At 37.8% G+C, this 20,380-nt stretch overlaps 2 protein-coding genes across 2 annotated transcripts in view; one reads left to right on the top strand and one right to left on the bottom strand.

Annotated features, from left to right (window-relative positions):
- The window catches only part of MCF2 (MCF.2 cell line derived transforming sequence), a 487,909-nt gene that overhangs the window by 149,438 nt on the left and 318,091 nt on the right, over window positions 1-20,380 (bottom strand). The window lies entirely within an intron of this gene.
- Window positions 1-20,380, top strand: part of F9 (coagulation factor IX) — a 150,199-nt gene that overhangs the window by 43,427 nt on the left and 86,392 nt on the right. Inside the window, exon 3 of the mRNA XM_073641246.1 lies at window positions 3,700-3,724. Within this exon, the coding sequence (XP_073497347.1) occupies window positions 3,700-3,724 (25 nt within the window). The remainder of the gene's footprint in view (window positions 1-3,699; window positions 3,725-20,380) is intronic.

Below are 20,380 nucleotides of genomic sequence, written 5' to 3'. Positions count from 1 at the left end.
ACAATTTAGCAAGCACAATCACTGCTAACTTTCATTAGACACTTTGCTTTGTAAATTAGCACTGTTAATCTACAATTTATCAGAAAATTTGGCGAATTATGTTCATTTTAGTAATTTTTTAGAGAGCCTCTCCAGGCAAAAAGCCTTTTTTATATCACACTTTGTTATTATCAGGATTAAGTAAAGTCCAAAGCCAAGATGTTAAAATTATCCATTTCACATCAGAATATGCTTTCGTAATATCATTAAAGCACAATTTTATGGGGAATTGGCACTTTTTCTATGATGCTTTAAGATAAGATACTTGCTCAGGTGGCAGGGTGATTAGAGACTGACTCATTCTACATGACATTACCATTATCACAAGAAGATTAGAAAGGTTTTTCTTCTAAATGTACCACTGCAAAAGTCTGATTACTATGGAAGTAACAGGTAGCGGAAAATTATTTTTGTTCCTACCAAAAAAAAAAAAGTTGCCCATTAACCCTTTCAGAGCCAAGTCATTTTTAGTTATTGTGCTTTTTTTTTTTCCTCCCTTTCTTCCAAGAGACATAAGGTTTGTTTTTATTATTTTTGCATTAACATAGCCATGTGAGATGAGTTGTTGATTTGTATGGCACCATTCACTTTACCACATAATGTACTGAAAAATGAAAAAATTACAAGTGGGGTAAAAAGGTGAAAAAAAAAAGGTTCCATTATTTTTTGGGTTTCTTTTTTCTGATGTTCATTGTCTTGTAAAAATTGACCTGGTACCATGATTCTGAACAACACTATGATATGGCAATACCAACTTGTTTAGTATTTTTTTAAGTGTTAAAAAAAATGACATAAATAACGAAAAGTTTTTTGTTTCTCTTTTCTGAGACCTGTAGCTTTTTTAGTTTTCAGTCAATAGAGCTTCACGAGGGCTTGTTTTCTGTATGGCGAGCAGTAATTTTTATTGGCATAATTCTTTACAGCATTTGCCATATGGGTTAAAAAAATGTTAGATTTTGATAAATCGGTCTTTTGTGGTAGTGGCAAAATAAATTATTTATTTTTATAATGTCTTTGATGTGGCGAACAGGTGTGATTCAAATTTTGATGTTTTTTTTTCCTTTAAAAAATTCTTTCTTAGTAACATTTACTGTTAGGTATGGGAAAATGCATAAGATATGAAGGTTGGACATAAAATTTCTGGTTGGGTTACAACTAATGTGCATCTTCAGCTGCTTTATGACTCAGTCTAAGTTAAAATGTGCATATAAAAAGAAACCATCCGAATTTCACCCAGAAAAGTGGCCAGTTTTTCACCTACATTGTTTTCCGTATGCAATCCATGTGCCATTAGCAATTTAACATGGCTTTTTATTTTCATCTTTTTTACAGATGGTGTTATACTTGCATCAAGAATTTGTTGAAATTCTTCCCTTTATCAGTGAAATGTTCCCCACACCATTGGCTGTAGCACAAACCCAAAGCATGATTAATCCACCCTAATGCTTAATGGTGGGCGGGAAGTTCTTTTCCTGAAATTCTGTGCCCTTTTTTCTCTACACATATTGTCAGGATTCCAGTTGTCCTTCTAAAGTTTGACCACTAGTGGCAGCTATTGTTCACCTTAATAATTGTGCTGCAATCCCACTCCTTATCACTGGAAGCTGCTGTTGTGTTCTGCAATTGCCCTTTACTAAGATGGCTGATTCTGAACCTGTGGAATCCATCTTGTTTCCTGTTTGGGCCTACTTAAAGCTGCATGGATCTCTCATTCAATGCTTGAGTATTGTGTCTAGCTGTTAGCCTAGTTCCAGTCTCCAGCTCCTGAACATTCTTACCCAGACTGTTCTCACCTATCTACGGATTGTTTCCTACAACTCTTTTGCTAACTGCAAGAAGTTCTACTACTGCTTGCTGTTCCTTCTTTAGCTCCTTCGGCCACTGGTTTCCAGCAGTACTACACCAGTATCATAACACATACAGTACAGTCCAAAAGTTTGGACACACCTTCTCATTTAAAGATTGTTCTGTATTTTCATAACTATGAAAATTGTACATTCACACTGAAGGCATCAAAACTATGAATTAACACATGTGGAATTATATACTTAACAAAAAACTGTGAAACAACTGAAAATATGTCTTATATTCTAGGTTCTTCAAAGTAGCCACCTTTTGCTTTGATGACTGCTTTGCACACTCTTGCCATTCTCTTGATGAGCTTCAAGAGGTAGTCATTGGAAATGGTTTTCACTTCACAGGTATGCCCTGTCAGGTTTAATAAGTGGGATTTCTTGCCTTATAAATGGGGTTGGGACCATCAGTTGTGTTGTGCAGAAGTCTGGTGGATACACAGCTGATAGTCCTATTGAATAGACTAAGACTAAGATAATAATAGATAATATATAATAATAGATAATAAGATAATAGACTAAGGTCAGTCTGTCTGAAAAATTGGGCAAACTTTGAAAGCGTCCCCAAGTGCAGTTGCAAAAACCATCAAACACTACAAAGAAACTGGCTCACATGAGGACCGCCCCAGGAAAAGAAGACCAAGAGTCACCTCTGCTTCTGAGGATAAGTTTATCTGAGTCACCAGCCTCAGAAATCGCAGGTTAACAGTATCTCAGATTAGAGACCAGGTCAATGCCACACAGTTCTAGCAGCAGACACATCTCTTCAACAACTGTTAAGAGGAGACTTTGTGCAGCAGACCTTCATGGTAAAATAGCTGCTAGGAAATCACTGCTAAGGACAGGCAACAAGCAGAAGAGACTTATTTGGGCTAAAGAACACCAGGAATGGACATTAGACCTGTGGAAATCTGTGCTTTGGTCTGATGAGTCCAAATTTGAGATATTTGGTTCCAATCACCGTGTCTTTGTGCGACGCAGAAAAGGTGAACGGATGGACTCTACATGCCTGGTTCCCACCATGAAGCATGGAGGAGGAGGTGTGATGGTGTAGGGGTGCTTTGCTGGTGACACTGTTGGGGATTTATTCAAAATTGAAGGCATACTGAACCAGCATGCCTACCACAGCATCTTGCAGCGGCATGCTATTCCATCCGGTTTGCGTTTAGTTGGACCATCATTTATTTTTCAACAGGACAATGACCCCAAACACACCTCCAGGCTATGTAAGGGCTATTTGACCAAGAGGGAGAGTGATGGGGTGCTACGCCAGATGACCTGGCCTCCACAGTCACCAGACCTGAACCCAATCGAGATGGTTTGGGGTGAGCTTGACCGCAAAGTGGAGGCAAAAGGGCCAACAAGTGCTAAGCATCTCTGGGAACTCCTTCAAGATTGTTGGAAGACCATTTCCGGTGACTACCTCTTGAAGCTCATCAAGAGAATGTCAAGCGTGTGCAAAGCAGTCATCAAAGCAAAGGGTTGCTACTTTGAAGAACCTAGAATATAAGACATATTTTCAGTTGTTTCACACTTTTTTGTTAAGTATATTATTCCACATGTGTTAAATCATAGTTTTGATGCCTTCAGTGTGAATGTACAGTTTTCGTCTGATGACTCTCCCATAAAGGCCATATTTGACCAGGAGTCTCTGAGCAATAGAACAATGCACCCCAACATGTTTGTCCATATATATAGACAAACATGAAAAAAGCCCCCCCAAAAAAGCGAAAATGTATGATAAAACAAACAATTATACCCATTGACATATTTTCATTAACAAAATATTTTTTTTTCTTTTCCTCAGATGGAATTTTGGAAGCAGTACATTGGTAAGATATATTTCCATTCACATTTACACAGCTTCTTTTATTTCTGTAAATTATGGAACATTACATTACATTGCATTCACATTAATACTACTGGCTTATTTGTTTTAATTATTTCCATGCAGAAAACACTGTAATTTTAAATGTATATATGCAGAAACTGCCTGGCTGCTATAATGAGATAAAGGTTGTCAAGCATCACCAGTGAGGCGGACAACACGGCTGCATACTGATGGCTGAACTATCCAAAAATTAAATTATAGCATAGAATCTATTAACCGCTTTGTATGTTAAACACGCAGGTATGCTGTAAGAAACACTTTGGAAACTTGTTGAAATATTATGGAAACTAAATAACTAATAATAAAGTGCTTCATATAGTAACACAGCTGACTTACCACACTTATACCTTCTTTCCAACTTTTCTAAGTCATATGGAGACTTTCTAAAGAATTATAAACTCCTGAACTTATAGTATTGAATCACAAAAAATACTGTATATGTGACCTTCTTAATCACAGCCCAAAGACCACAGAATACTGTACATACAGACCAAACACTAGACCCTATAAATACAGACTACATACCAGATACCTAAACCTAAACAAATACATACACGAAACTTCCAAAATTTGTATAAACCTCTATTTCATAGTTTTAAGGTTGAAATAAGATACAAATGACTCCATATGTGGCAATCAGGCTAGTTCGCTTGATCAAGGTCCCATCTCCAGATTCTAGTACTTAAAATCTATAATCTTACATTTTTCAGGAATGATGTCCAAGCCTTCATTGAAGACCAGACACTCTAATTAAATAAACCACACATTTTAACGCCATAAAATACAGATACCTTAATTCCTTTTCGACTCCATATGTGGCAATCAGGCTAGTTCGCTTGTTCAAGGTCCCATCTCCAGATTCTAGTACTTAAAATCTATAATCTTACATTTTTCAGGAATGATGTCCAAGCCTTCATTGAACGCCAGACACTCTAATTAAATAAACCACACATTTTAACGCCATAAAATACAGATCCCTTAAATCAGGGTTCCCCAAATCCAGTCCTCAAGGCCCACCAACAGGTCATGTTTTCAGGATTTCCTTAGTATTGCTCAGGTGATAATTGCATCACCTGCACAGGCAATAATTCCATTACCTGTGTAATACTAAGGAAATCCTTTCAACATGACCTGTTGGTGGACCTTGAGGACTGGTGTTGGGGAACCCTGCCTTAAATAAATACACACCTTCCCAGATCACACCTTTATAATTATTGATGCGCCATTTCTTAGGCTGCTGAAGGCTGATGTTTGTAGCCTGGGTCCAATATCCCTGGCCCCTTCCCAGGCTATTACTATCAGCCCACATCTGTCGGTTTAGCCTTTGCTTGTTAGAATTTATATGGAGACCTTGCATAATTTTTTTACTGGGGTCTCCCTGTAATCTAGCAAGTAAAGGGTAACAAAACAGCTGTGAGCTGTTATTAATAGCCTGGGAACCTTTAGGAATATTGTCCACTTTTCCCAGATTATTAACATCAGCCCCCAGCGGTCGGCTTTCCCTCTACTGTTTATGAAAATTGCGCAGGAGCCCATGCCATTTTTTTTTAATTATTTATTTAAAGAAAAAACACAAAGCAAAACATATAAGAAGCCCATAAAATACAGATCTCTTAAATAAATACACACCTTCCCAGATCGCACCTTTATAAATTCCATCATACAGTATCCAGTTATATAGACCTTAGACCAATACACACCCAAGACCCCGAATAAGATTACTCATTTATACAGATCTCAGACCAGTACACGTTACCTTAACTTTCTTCACACTAGTCCCAACATCAGGGTATAGCTTGCGGGTGATGTTGTGGAGTGAAAACGTACAGCAAGTGGGCACAATTTAAATATGCCATTCTTGTGGGATTTCTATGCCATTTTGGAAGTCCTCGAGATCTGTTCTTTTCCTATGAGTCTACATTACAGTTTACATTAGATTGGATTGTACTGGAATAGATGGAATTGTAACTGTAGTGATCCACAAGAAATACTTACAGTACAGACCAAAAGTTTGGACACACCTTCTCATTTAAGATTTTTCTGTATTTTCATGACTTTGAAAATTGTACATTCACACTGAAGGCATCAAAACTATGAATTAACACAAGTGGAATTATATACTTAACTAAAAATTGTGAAACAACTGAAAATATGCCTTATATTCTAGGTTCTTCAAAGTAGACACCTTTTGCTTTGATGACTGCTTTGCACACTCTTGGCATTCTCTTGATGAGCTTCAAGAGCTAGTCACCAGAAATGGTCTTCCAACAATCTTGAAGGAGTTCCCAGAGATGCTTAGCACTTGTTGGCCCTTTTGCCTTCACTCTGCGGTCCAGCTCACCCCAAACTATCTCGATTGGGTTCATGTCTGGTGACTGTGGAGGCCAGGTCATCTGGCGTAGCACCCCATCACTCTCCTTCTTGGTCAAATAGCCCTTACACAGCCTGGAGGCGTGTTTGGGATCATTGTCCTGTTGAAAAATAAATGATGGTTCAACTAAACGCAAACCGGATGGAATAGCATGCCGCTGCAAGATGCTGTGGTAACCATGCTGGTTCAGTATGCCTTCAATTTATAATAAATCCCCAACAGTGTCACCAGCAAAGCACCCCCACACCATCACACCTCCTCCTCCATGCTTCACGGTGGGAACCAGGCATGTAGAGTCCATCCGTTCACCTTTTCTGCGTCGCACAAAGACACGGTGGTTGGAACCAAAGATCTCAAATTTGGACTCATCAGACCAAAGCACAGATTTCCACTGGTCTAATGTCATAGTTACATATAGTTACATAGTTTATAAGGCCGAAAAAAGACAAGCGTCCATCCAGTTCAGCCTATTTCTTGTGCACTGCTGCTATTCCGCAGCGTTGATCCAGGGGAAGGCAACAAAAAACCATGCGGTATAGGCCAATTTACATCATTGAGGAAAAATTCACTTCCCGACACCAATCTGGCAGTCAGATTAAATCCCTGGATTAATTAACTAAGCATAAGATGTAATTTTATTGTTCTCAAGAAAGGCGTCCAGGCCTCTCTTGAACTCATTAAGTGAGTTGGACATCACCACTTCCTCTCCCAGAGTGTTCCAGAGTCTCACGGCTCTGACCGTAAAGAATCCCCTTCTATGCTGGTGCAGGAACCTCCTTTCCTCCAGACGCATAGTGTGCCCCCTCATCTTTGTCACCATCCTTGGTATAAACAGGTCATGGGAGAGATCTCTGTACTGCCCCCTGATGTATTTATACATGTTTATGAGGTCTCCCCTAAGCCTTCTCTTTTCCAACGTAAATAGGCCTAATTTTGACAACCTCTCTGGGTATTCTAGTCCCTCCATTCCCTTTATTACCTTAGTCGCTCTCCTTTGTACCCTCTCTAGCTCCAATATGTCTTTCCTGAGCACCGGAGCCCAGAACTGTGCACAATATTCTAAGTGCGGCCTTACCAGCGCTTTATACAGAGGAAGAACAGTGTTCTCATCATATGCCCCTATTCCTCTTCTGATGCATGCCATGACTCTATTTGCCTTCGCAGCTGCTGCCTGACACTGGGCACTCCAATTTAATTTGCTATTAACCAAGACGCCCAGGTCCTTCTCCATGTCAGATTTCCCCAACGGTTTCCCATTTAATATGTATGAGTGACTGCTGTTTTTCATTCCCATGTGCATGACCTTACATTTATCGGCATTGAACCCCATTTGCCATTTTTTGGCCCAACTCCCCAATTTATCTAAATCCTCCTGTAGCTGTGCCCTATCCTCATCTGTATTAACTACTTTACAAAGTTTAGTATCATCTGCAAATGTCCATTCCTTGTGTTCTTTAGCCCAAACTTGTCTCTTCTGCTTGTTGCCTGTCCTTAGCAGTGGTTTCCTAGCAACTATTTTACTATGAAGGCCTGCTGCACAAAGTCTCCTCTTAACAGTTGTTGTAGAGATGTGTCTGCTGCTAGAACTCTGTGTGGCATTGACCTGGTCTCTAATCTGAGCTGAGGTTAACCTGCGATTTCTGAGGCTGGTGACTCGGATAAACTTATCCTCAGAAGCAGATGTGACTCTTGGTCTTCCTTTCCTGGGGCGGTCCTCATGTGAGCCAGTTTCTTTGTAGCGCTTGATGGTTTTTGCAACTGCACTTGGGGACACTTTCAAAGTTTTCCCAATTTTTCGGACTGACTGACCTTCATTTCTTAAAGTAATGATGGCCACTCGTTTTTCTTTACTTAGCTGCTTTTTTCTTGCCATAATACAAATTCTAACAGTGTATTCAGTAGGACTATCAGCTGTGTATCCACCTGACTTCTGCACAACACAATTGATGGTCCCAACCCCATTTATAAGGCAAGAAATCCCACTTATTAAACCTGACAGGGCACACCTTTTAAGTGAAAACCATTTCTGGTGACTACCTCTTAAAGCTCATCAAGAGAAAGCCAAGAGTGTGCAAAGCAGTCATCAAAGCAAAAGGTGGCTACTTTGAAGAACCTAGAATATAAGACATATTTTCAGTTGTTTCACACTTTTTTGTTAAGTATATAATTCCACATGTGTTAATTAGAGATGAGCGGTGTTCGACTCGAACGGTTTGCCAATCTCAAATTCGAGCTGTTTTGGGTGGTGTTCGAGCCGTTTGGCGAACACGAACGATTTGAAAAAAAATCGGCTGTTCGAGGTTATGTTCGATAACTGTTCGTGCACCAAAATCATAACTGAATTTTTTCTCAGTAATGCTGAAAATTAATGTTAATACGCAGTTTGAGGGTACAGCGGGGCGGGGGGAGGGGCAGGGGATGGATCTCTGCAGGAATAATGAAGATCTCCATTTTTTTCTCTTTCCCGCATTTACAGTGGGGAGGTGCAATCTGTCAGCCTATCAATAGCGCACACATGGAGCGAAGTGCTTTTTTTCACACAAGCAAGGGCATGTATCATTGGCAGTGTATGTCACATGTCCTTGCCCTATAAGACCCAGCCATTTTCCCCGTCGCCACCATTTTCTCACTGCTGCAGCTGCATGTTAGACGGCACCGCTGTTGCTGTGTGCGCTATACTTTCAGTGTTAATTTCAAGCCAATTTTCGCACAAATCTACAGATAGCTTGGGAGTAGGGAATAGTTGTGATTGCAGTCCTTTTAAGGACTAGGTTACATCATTTCATACGACTTTTATCAGGCAGGTCTGTGCTCTTAAATAGATAGGTTGGGAGTAAAGACTAATTGTAATTTCAGTCCTTTTCAGGACTAAGTTACATCATTTCCTATCACTTTTTGCCAGGCAGGTCTGTGCCAGTGCTGTGCAAGTTTTTTTCGCAGCATTTGGCTAAATCTAGCAAAGCAATTCCTTTTTGGCCTATTGCAGAGTGTGTTAGTCAGTGGAGTAGCCTATCTGTGTTGCAAGCTACACCACCTGTGTATGGAATACAATTTTTTTTAATGCACCTAGTGAAGTAAAACCTTTTGGTCATACCATCATTCTATTAGTCCATCTATACTAACCTCCACCAGGTTGTAAATTCAATCTAATTTTTTTCTGCATCTAGCTCTGAAAAAATATTTCAGCTTGTAGCAGTGTGTGTGACTTGTTGTATTAGTCTATCTATACTGTCCTCCATCAGGTTGCAAATTCAATATAATTTTTTCTGCATCTAGCTCTGAAGAAATATTTAGGCTTCTAGCAGTGTGTGGGACTTGTTATATTAGTCCATCTATACTGACCTCCATCAGGTTGCAAATTCAATCTAATTTTTTTCTGCATCTAGCTCTGAAAAAATATTTCGGCTTGTAGCAGTGTGTGGGACTTGTTCTATTAGTCCATCTATACTGACCTCCATCAGGTTGCAAATTCAATATAATTTTTTTCTGCATCTAGCTCTGAAAAAATATTTCGGCTTCTAGCAGTGTGTGGGACTTGTTCTATTAGTCCATCTATACTGACCTCCATCAGGTTGCAAATTCAATCTAACTTTTTTTCTGCATCTAGCTCTGAAAAAATATTTCGGCTTCTAGCAGTGTGTGGGACTTGTTATATTAGTCCATCTATACTGACCTCCATCAGGTTGCAATTTCAATATAATTTTTTTCTGCATCTAGCTCTGAAAAAATATTTCGGCTTGTAGCAATGTGTGGGACTTGTTCTATTAGTCCATCTATACTGACCTCCATCAGGTTGCAAATTAAATCTAACTTTTTTCTGCATCTAGCTCTGAAAAAATATTTCGGCTTCCAGCAGTGTGTGGGACTTGTTCTATTAGTCCATCTATACTGACCTCCATCAGGTTGCAAATTCAATATAATTTTTTTCTGCATCTTGCTCTGAAAAAATATTTCGGCTTCTAGCAGTGTGTGGGACTTGTTCTATTAGTCCATCTATACTGACCTCCATCAGGTTGCAAATTCAATATAATTTTTTTCTGCATCTAGCTCTGAAGAAATATTTAGGCTTCTAGCAGTGTGTGGGACTTGTTCTATTAGTCCATCTATACTGACCTCCACCAGGTTGCAAATTCACTATAATTTTTTTCTGCATCTAGCTGTGAAAAAATATTTAGGCTTCTAGCAGTGTGCGGGACTTGTTCTATTAGATCATCTATACTGACCTCCATCAGGTTGCAAATTCAATCTAATTTTTTTCTGCATCTAGCTCTGAAAAAATATTTCAGCTTGTAGCAGTGTGTGGGACTTGTTCTATTAGTCCATCAATACTGACCTCCATCAGGTTGCAAATTCAATATAATTTTTTTCTGCATGTTGCTCTGAAAAAATATTTCGGCTTCTAGCAGTGTGTGGGACTTGTTCTATTAGTCCATCTATACTGACCTCCATCAGGTTGCAAATTTAATCTAATTTTTTTCTGCATCTAGCTCTGAAAAAATATTTTGGCTTCTAGCAGTGTGTGGGACTTGTTCTATTAGTTCATCTATACTGACCTCCATCAGGTTGCAAATTCAATCTAATTTTTTTCTGCATCTAGCTCTGAAAAAATATTTCGGCTTCTAGCAGTGTGCGGGACTTGTTCTATTAGTCCATCTATACTAACCTCCATCAGGTTGCAAATTCAATCTAATTTTTTTCTGCATCTACCTCTGAAAAAATATTTCAGCTTGTAGCAATGTGTGGGACTTGTTCTATTAGTCCATCTATGCTGACCTCCACCAGGTTGCAAATTCAATATAATTTTTTTCTGCATCTAGCTCTGAAAAAATATTTCAGCTTGTAGCAGTGTGTGGGACTTGTTCCATTAGTCCACCTATACTGACCTCCATCAGGTTGCAAATTCAATCAAATTTTTTTCTGCATCTCTCTCTGAAGAAATATTTAGGCTTCTAGCAGTGTGTGGGACTTGTTCTATTAGTCCATCTATACTGACCTCCATCAGGTTGCAAATTCAATATAATTTTTTTCTACATCTTGCTCTGAAAAAATATTTCGGCTTCTAGCAGTGTGTGGGACTTGTTCTATTAGTCCATCTATACTGACCTCCATCAGGTTGCAAATTCAATCTCATTTTTTTCTGCATCTAGCTCTGAAAAAATATTTTGGCTTCTAGCAGTGTGTGGGATTTGTTCTATTAGTTCATCTATACTGACCTCCATCAGGTTGCAAATTCAATCTAATTTTATTCTGCATCTTGCTCTGAAAAAATATTTCAGCTTGTAGCAGTGTGTGGGACTTGTTCTATTAGTCCATCTATACTGACCTCCATCAGGTTGCAAATTCAACCTAATTTTTTTCTGCATCTAGCTCTGAAAAAATATTTCGGCTTCTAGCAGTGTGTGGGACTTGTTCTGTTAGTCCATCTATACTAACCTCCATCAGGTTGCAAATTCAATCAAATTTTTTTCTGCATCTAGCTCTGAAAAAATATTTCAGCTTGTAGCAATGTGTGGGACTTGTTCTGTTAGTCCATCTATGCTGACCTCCATCAGGTTGCAAATTCAATATAATTTTTTTCTGCATCTAGCTCTGAAAAAATATTTCAGCTTGTAGCAGTGTGTGGGACTTTTTCTATTAGCCCATCTATACTGACCTCCATCAGGTTGCAAATTCAATATAATTTTTTTCTGCATCTAGCTCTGAAGAAATATTTAGGCTTCTAGCAGTGTGTGGGACTTGTTATATTAGTCCATCTATACTGACCTCCATCAGGTTGCAAATTCAATATAATTTTTTTCTGCATCTAGCTCTGAAAAAATATTTCAGCTTGTAGCAGTATGTGGGACTTGTTCTATTAGTCCATCTATACTGACCTCCATCAGGTTGCAAATTCAATATAATTTTTTTCTGCATCTTGCTCTGAAAAAATATTTTGGCTTCTAGCAGTGTGTGGGACTTGTTCTATTCGTCCATCTATACTGACCTCCATCAGGTTGCAAATTCAATATAATTTTTTTCTGCATCTAGCACTGAAGAAATATTTTGGCTTCTAGCAGTGTGTGGGACTTGTTCTATTAATTCATCTATACTGACCTCCATCAGGTTGCAAATTCAATATATTTTTTTCTGCATCTAGCTCTGAAAAAATATTTCAGCTTGTAGCAGTGTGTGGGACTTGTTCTTTTAGTCCATCTATACTGACCTCCATCAGGTTGCAAATTCAATCTAATTTTTTTCTGCATCTAGCTCTGAAAAAATATTTCGGCTTCTAGCAGTGTGTGGGACTTGTTCTATTAGTCCATCTATACTAACCTCCATCAGGTTGCAAATTCAATCTAATTTTTTTCTGCATCTAGCTCTGAAAAAAAATTTCAGCTTGTAGCAATGTGTGGGACTTGTTTTATTAGTCCAACTATGCTGACCTCCATCAGGTTGCAAATTCAATACAATTTTTTTCTGCATCTAGCTCTGAAAAAATATTTCAGCTTGTAGCAGTGTGTGGGACTTGTTCTATTAGTCCATCTATACTGACCTCCATCAGGTTGCAAATTCAATATAATTTTTTTCTGCATCTAGCTCTGAAGAAATATTTAGGCATCTAGCAGTGTGTGGGACTTGTTCTATTAGTCCATCGATACTGACCTCCATCAGGTTGCAAATTCAATCTAATTTTTTTCTGCATCTAGCTCTGAAAAAATATTTCAGTTGTAGCAGTGTGTGGGACTTGTTCTATTAGTGCATCTATACTGTCCTCCATCAGGTTGCAAATTCAATATAATTTTTTTCTACATCTAGCTCTGAAGAAATATTTAGGCTTCTAGCAGTGTGTGGGACTTGTTATTTTAGTCCATCTATACTGACCTCCATCAGGTTGCAAATTCAATATAATTTTTTCTGCATCTAGCTCTGAAAAAATATTTCAGCTTGTAGCAGTGTGTGGGACTTGTTCTATTAGTCCATCTATACTGACCTCCATCAGGTTGCAAATTCAATCTAATTTTTTTCTGCATCTAGCTCTGAAAAAATATTTCGGCTTCTAGCAGTGTGTGGGACTTGTTCTATTAGTCCATCTATACTGACCTCCATCAGGTTGCAAATTCAATCTAATTTTTTTCTGCATCTAGCTCTGAAAAAATATTTCGGCATCTAGCAGTGTGTGGGACTTGTTCTTTTAGTCCATCTATACTAACCTCCATCAGGTTGCAAATTCAATCTAATTTTTTTCTGCATCTAGCTCTGAAAAAATATTTCAGCTTGTAGCAGTGTGTGGGACTTGTTCTATTAGTCCATCTATACTGACCTCCATCAGGATGCAAATTCAATCTAATTTTTTTCTGCATCTAGCTCTGAAAAAATATTTCAGCTTGTAGCAGTGTGTGGGACTTTTTCTATTAGTCCATCTATACTGACCTCCATCAGGTTGCAAAATCAATATAATTTTTTTCTGCATCTTGCTCTGAAAAAATATTTCGGCTTCTAGCAGTGTGTGGGACTTGTTCTATTAATCCATCTATACTGACCTCCATCAGGTTGCAAATTCAATATAATTTTTTTCTGCATCTAGCTCTGAAGAAATACTTAGGCTTCTAGCAGTGTGTGGGACTTGTTCTATTAGTCCATCTATACTGACCTCCACCAGGTTGCAAATTCAATACAATTTTTTTCTGCATCTAGCTCTGAAAAAATATTTCGGCTTCTATCAGTGTGTGGGACTTGTTCTATTAGTTCATCTATACTGACCTCCATCAGGTTGCAAATTCAATCTAATTTTTTTCTGCATCTAGCTCTGAAAAACTATTTCAGCTTGTAGCAGTGTGTGGGACTTGTTCTATTAGTCCATCTATACTGACCTCCATCAGGTTGCAAATTCAACATAATTTTTTTCTGCATCTTGCTCTGAAAAAATATTTTGGCGTCAAGCAGTGTGTGGGACCTGTTCTATTAATTCATCTATACTGACCTCCATCAGGTTGCAAATTCAATATAATTTTTTTCTGCATCTAGCTCTGAAAAAATATTTCAGTTTGTAGCAGTGTGTGGGACTTGTTCTATTAGTCCATCTATACTGACCTCCATCAGGTTGCAAATTCAATCTATTTTTTTTCTGCATCTAGCTCTGAAGAATTATTTAGGCATCTAGCAGTGTGTGGGACTTGTTCTATTAGTCCATCCATACTGACCTCCATCAGGTTGCAAATTCAATATAATTTTTTTCTGCATCTAGCTCTGAAAAATTATTTCACCTTGTTGCAGTGCGTGGGACTTGTTCTATTAGTCCATCTATACTGTCCTCCATCAGGTTGCAAATTCAATATAATTTTTTTCTGCATCTAGCTCTGAAGAAATATTTAGGCTTCTAGCAGTGTGTGGGATTTGTTATATTAGTCCATCTATACTGACCTCCATCAGGTTGCAAATTCAATATAATTTTTTTCTGCATCTAGCTCTGAAAAAATATTTCAGCTTGTAGCAGTGTGTGGGACTTGTTCTATTAGTCCATCTATACTGACCTCCATCAGGTTGCAAATTCAAACAAATTTTTTTCTGCATCTAGCTCTGAAAAAATATTTCGGCTTCTAGCAGTGTGTGGTACTTGTTCTATTAGTCCATCTATACTGACCTCCATCAGGTTGCAAATTCAATCTAATTTTTTTCTGCATCTAGCTCTGAAAAAATATTTCCGCTTCTAGCAGTGTGTGGGACTTGTTCTATTATTCCATCTATTCTAACCTCCATCAGGTTGCAAATTCAATCTAATTTTTTTCTGCATCTAGCTCTGAAAAAATATTTCAGCTTGTAGCAGTGTGTGGGATTTGTTATATTAGTCCATCTATACTGACCTCCATCAGGTTGCAAATTCAATCTAATTTTTTTCTGCATCTAGCTCTGAAAAAATATTTCAGCTTGTAGCAGTGTGTGGGACTTGTTCTATTAGTCCATCTTTACTGACCTCCATCAGGTTGCAAATTCAATATAATTTTTTTCTGCATCTTGCTCTGAAAAAATATTTCGGCTTCTAGCAGTGTGTGGGACTTGTTCTATTAGTCCATCTATACTGACCTCCATCAGGTTGCAAATTCAATATAATTTTTTTCTGCATCTAGCTCTGAAGAAATTTTTAGGCTTCTAGCAGTGTGTGGGACTTGTTCTATTAGTCCATCTATACTGACCTCCACCAGGTTGCAAATTCAATATAATTTTTTTCTGCATCTGGCTCTGAAAAAATATTTCGGCTTCTAGCAGTGTGCGGGACTTGTTCTATTAGTTCATCTATACTGACCTCCATCAGGTTGCAAATTCAATCTAATTTTTTTCTGCATCTAGCTCTGAAAAAATATTTTGGCTTCTAGCAGTGTGTGGGACTTGTTCTATTAATTCATCTATACCGACCTCCATCAGGTTGCAAATTCAATATAATTTTTTTCTGCATCTAGCTCTGAAAAAATATTTCGGCTTGTAGCAGTGTGTGGGACTTGTTCTATTAGTCCATCTATATTGACCTCCATCAGGTTGCAAATTCAATCTAATTTTTTTCTGCATCTAGCTCTGAAAAAATATTTCGGCTTCTAGCAGTGTGCGGGACTTGTTCTATTAGTCCATCTATACTAACCTCCATCAGGTTGCAAATTCAATCTAATTTTTTTCTGCATCTAGCTCTGAAAAAAATATTTCAGCTTGTAGCAGTGTGTGGGACTTGTTCTATTAGTCCATCTATACTGACCTCCATCACGTTGCAAATTCAATCTAATTTTTTTCTGCATCAAGCTCTGAAAAAATATTTCAGCTTGTAGCAATGTGTGGGATTTGTTCTATTAGTCCATCTATGCTGACCTCCATCAGGTTGCAAATTCAATATAATTTTTCTCTGCATCTAGCTCTGAAAAAATATTTCAGCTTGTAGCAGTGTGTGGGACTTGTTCTATTAGTCCATCTATACTGACCTCCATCAGGTTGCAAATTCAATATAATTTTTTTCTGCATCTAGCTCTGAAAAAATATTTCGGCTTCTAGCAGTGTGTGGGACTTGTTCTATTAGTCCATCTATACTAACCTCCATCAGGTTGCAAATTCAATATAATTTTCTCTGCATCTAGCTCTGAAAAAATATTTCGGCTTGTAGCAGTGTGTGGGACTTGTTCTATTAGTCCATCTATACTGACCTCTGTCAGGTTGCAAATTCAATATAATTTTTTTCTGCATCTAGCTCTGAAAAAATATTTCGGCTTCTAGCAGTGTGTGGGACTTGTTCTATTAGTCCATCTATACTAACCTCCATCAGGTTGCAAATTCAATCTAATTTTTTTCTGCATCTAGCTCTGAAAAAAAATTTCAGCTTGTAGCAATGTGTGGGACTTGTTTTATTAGTCCAACTATGCTGACCTCCATCAGGTTGCAAATTCAATACAATTTTTTTCTGCATCTAGCTCTGAAAAAATATTTCAGCTTGTAGCAGTGTGTGGGACTTGTTCTATTAGTCCATCTATACTGACCTCCATCAGGTTGCAAATTCAATATAATTTTTTTCTGCATCTAGCTCTGAAGAAATATTTAGGCATCTAGCAGTGTGTGGGACTTGTTCTATTAGTCCATCGATACTGACCTCCATCAGGTTGCAAATTCAATCTAATTTTTTTCTGCATCTAGCTCTGAAAAAATATTTCAGTTGTAGCAGTGTGTGGGACTTGTTCTATTAGTGCATCTATACTGTCCTCCATCAGGTTGCAAATTCAATATAATTTTTTTCTACATCTAGCTCTGAAGAAATATTTAGGCTTCTAGCAGTGTGTGGGACTTGTTATTTTAGTCCATCTATACTGACCTCCATCAGGTTGCAAATTCAATATAATTTTTTCTGCATCTAGCTCTGAAAAAATATTTCAGCTTGTAGCAGTGTGTGGGACTTGTTCTATTAGTCCATCTATACTGACCTCCATCAGGTTGCAAATTCAATCTAATTTTTTTCTGCATCTAGCTCTGAAAAAATATTTCGGCTTCTAGCAGTGTGTGGGACTTGTTCTATTAGTCCATCTATACTGACCTCCATCAGGTTGCAAATTCAATCTAATTTTTTTCTGCATCTAGCTCTGAAAAAATATTTCGGCATCTAGCAGTGTGTGGGACTTGTTCTTTTAGTCCATCTATACTAACCTCCATCAGGTTGCAAATTCAATCTAATTTTTTTCTGCATCTAGCTCTGAAAAAATATTTCAGCTTGTAGCAGTGTGTGGGACTTGTTCTATTAGTCCATCTATACTGACCTCCATCAGGATGCAAATTCAATCTAATTTTTTTCTGCATCTAGCTCTGAAAAAATATTTCAGCTTGTAGCAGTGTGTGGGACTTTTTCTATTAGTCCATCTATACTGACCTCCATCAGGTTGCAAAATCAATATAATTTTTTTCTGCATCTTGCTCTGAAAAAATATTTCGGCTTCTAGCAGTGTGTGGGACTTGTTCTATTAATCCATCTATACTGACCTCCATCAGGTTGCAAATTCAATATAATTTTTTTCTGCATCTAGCTCTGAAGAAATACTTAGGCTTCTAGCAGTGTGTGGGACTTGTTCTATTAGTCCATCTATACTGACCTCCACCAGGTTGCAAATTCAATACAATTTTTTTCTGCATCTAGCTCTGAAAAAATATTTCGGCTTCTATCAGTGTGTGGGACTTGTTCTATTAGTTCATCTATACTGACCTCCATCAGGTTGCAAATTCAATCTAATTTTTTTCTGCATCTAGCTCTGAAAAACTATTTCAGCTTGTAGCAGTGTGTGGGACTTGTTCTATTAGTCCATCTATACTGACCTCCATCAGGTTGCAAATTCAACATAATTTTTTTCTGCATCTTGCTCTGAAAAAATATTTTGGCGTCAAGCAGTGTGTGGGACCTGTTCTATTAATTCATCTATACTGACCTCCATCAGGTTGCAAATTCAATATAATTTTTTTCTGCATCTAGCTCTGAAAAAATATTTCAGTTTGTAGCAGTGTGTGGGACTTGTTCTATTAGTCCATCTATACTGACCTCCATCAGGTTGCAAATTCAATCTATTTTTTTTCTGCATCTAGCTCTGAAGAATTATTTAGGCATCTAGCAGTGTGTGGGACTTGTTCTATTAGTCCATCCATACTGACCTCCATCAGGTTGCAAATTCAATATAATTTTTTTCTGCATCTAGCTCTGAAAAATTATTTCACCTTGTTGCAGTGCGTGGGACTTGTTCTATTAGTCCATCTATACTGTCCTCCATCAGGTTGCAAATTCAATATAATTTTTTTCTGCATCTAGCTCTGAAGAAATATTTAGGCTTCTAGCAGTGTGTGGGATTTGTTATATTAGTCCATCTATACTGACCTCCATCAGGTTGCAAATTCAATATAATTTTTTTCTGCATCTAGCTCTGAAAAAATATTTCAGCTTGTAGCAGTGTGTGGGACTTGTTCTATTAGTCCATCTATACTGACCTCCATCAGGTTGCAAATTCAAACAAATTTTTTTCTGCATCTAGCTCTGAAAAAATATTTCGGCTTCTAGCAGTGTGTGGTACTTGTTCTATTAGTCCATCTATACTGACCTCCATCAGGTTGCAAATTCAATCTAATTTTTTTCTGCATCTAGCTCTGAAAAAATATTTCCGCTTCTAGCAGTGTGTGGGACTTGTTCTATTATTCCATCTATTCTAACCTCCATCAGGTTGCAAATTCAATCTAATTTTTTTCTGCATCTAGCTCTGAAAAAATATTTCAGCTTGTAGCAGTGTGTGGGATTTGTTATATTAGTCCATCTATACTGACCTCCATCAGGTTGCAAATTCAATCTAATTTTTTTCTGCATCTAGCTCTGAAAAAATATTTCAGCTTGTAGCAGTGTGTGGGACTTGTTCTATTACTCCATCTTTACTGACCTCCATCAGGTTGCAAATTCAATATAATTTTTTTCTGCATCTTGCTCTGAAAAAATATTTCGGCTTCTAGCAGTGTGTGGGACTTGTTCTATTAGTCCATCTATACTGACCTCCATCAGGTTGCAAATTCAATATAATTTTTTTCTGCATCTAGCTCTGAAGAAATTTTTAGGCTTCTAGCAGTGTGTGGGACTTGTTCTATTAGTCCATCTATACTGACCTCCACCAGGTTGCAAATTCAATATAATTTTTTTCTGCATCTGGCTCTGAAAAAATATTTCGGCTTCTAGCAGTGTGCGGGACTTGTTCTATTAGTTCATCTATACTGACCTCCATCAGGTTGCAAATTCAATCTAATTTTTTTCTGCATCTAGCTCTGAAAAAATATTTTGGCTTCTAGCAGTGTGTGGGACTTGTTCTATTAATTCATCTATACCGACCTCCATCAGGTTGCAAATTCAATATAATTTTTTTCTGCATCTAGCTCTGAAAAAATATTTCGGCTTGTAGCAGTGTGTGGGACTTGTTCTATTAGTCCATCTATATTGACCTCCATCAGGTTGCAAATTCAATCTAATTTTTTTCTGCATCTAGCTCTGAAAAAATATTTCGGCTTCTAGCAGTGTGCGGGACTTGTTCTATTAGTCCATCTATACTAACCTCCATCAGGTTGCAAATTCAATCTAATTTTTTTCTGCATCTAGCTCTGAAAAAAATATTTCAGCTTGTAGCAGTGTGTGGGACTTGTTCTATTAGTCCATCTATACTGACCTCCATCACGTTGCAAATTCAATCTAATTTTTTTCTGCATCAAGCTCTGAAAAAATATTTCAGCTTGTAGCAATGTGTGGGATTTGTTCTATTAGTCCATCTATGCTGACCTCCATCAGGTTGCAAATTCAATATAATTTTTCTCTGCATCTAGCTCTGAAAAAATATTTCAGCTTGTAGCAGTGTGTGGGACTTGTTCTATTAGTCCATCTATACTGACCTCCATCAGGTTGCAAATTCAATATAATTTTTTTCTGCATCTAGCTCTGAAAAAATATTTCGGCTTCTAGCAGTGTGTGGGACTTGTTCTATTAGTCCATCTATACTAACCTCCATCAGGTTGCAAATTCAATATAATTTTCTCTGCATCTAGCTCTGAAAAAATATTTCGGCTTGTAGCAGTGTGTGGGACTTGTTCTATTAGTCCATCTATACTGACCTCTGTCAGGTTGCAAATTCAATATAATTTTTTTCTGCATCTAGCTCTGAAAAAATATTTCGGCTTCTAGCAGTGTGTGGGACTTGTTCTATTAGTCCATCTATACTA

This window comes from Phyllobates terribilis, unplaced genomic scaffold, assembly GCF_046119375.1.
Source record: "Phyllobates terribilis strain yellow unplaced genomic scaffold, ASM4611937v1 Scaffold_7__3_contigs__length_470593459, whole genome shotgun sequence".
NCBI classification, from domain to species: Eukaryota; Metazoa; Chordata; class Amphibia; order Anura; family Dendrobatidae; genus Phyllobates; species Phyllobates terribilis.
This window is presented reverse-complemented; position numbering and strand designations above follow the sequence as displayed.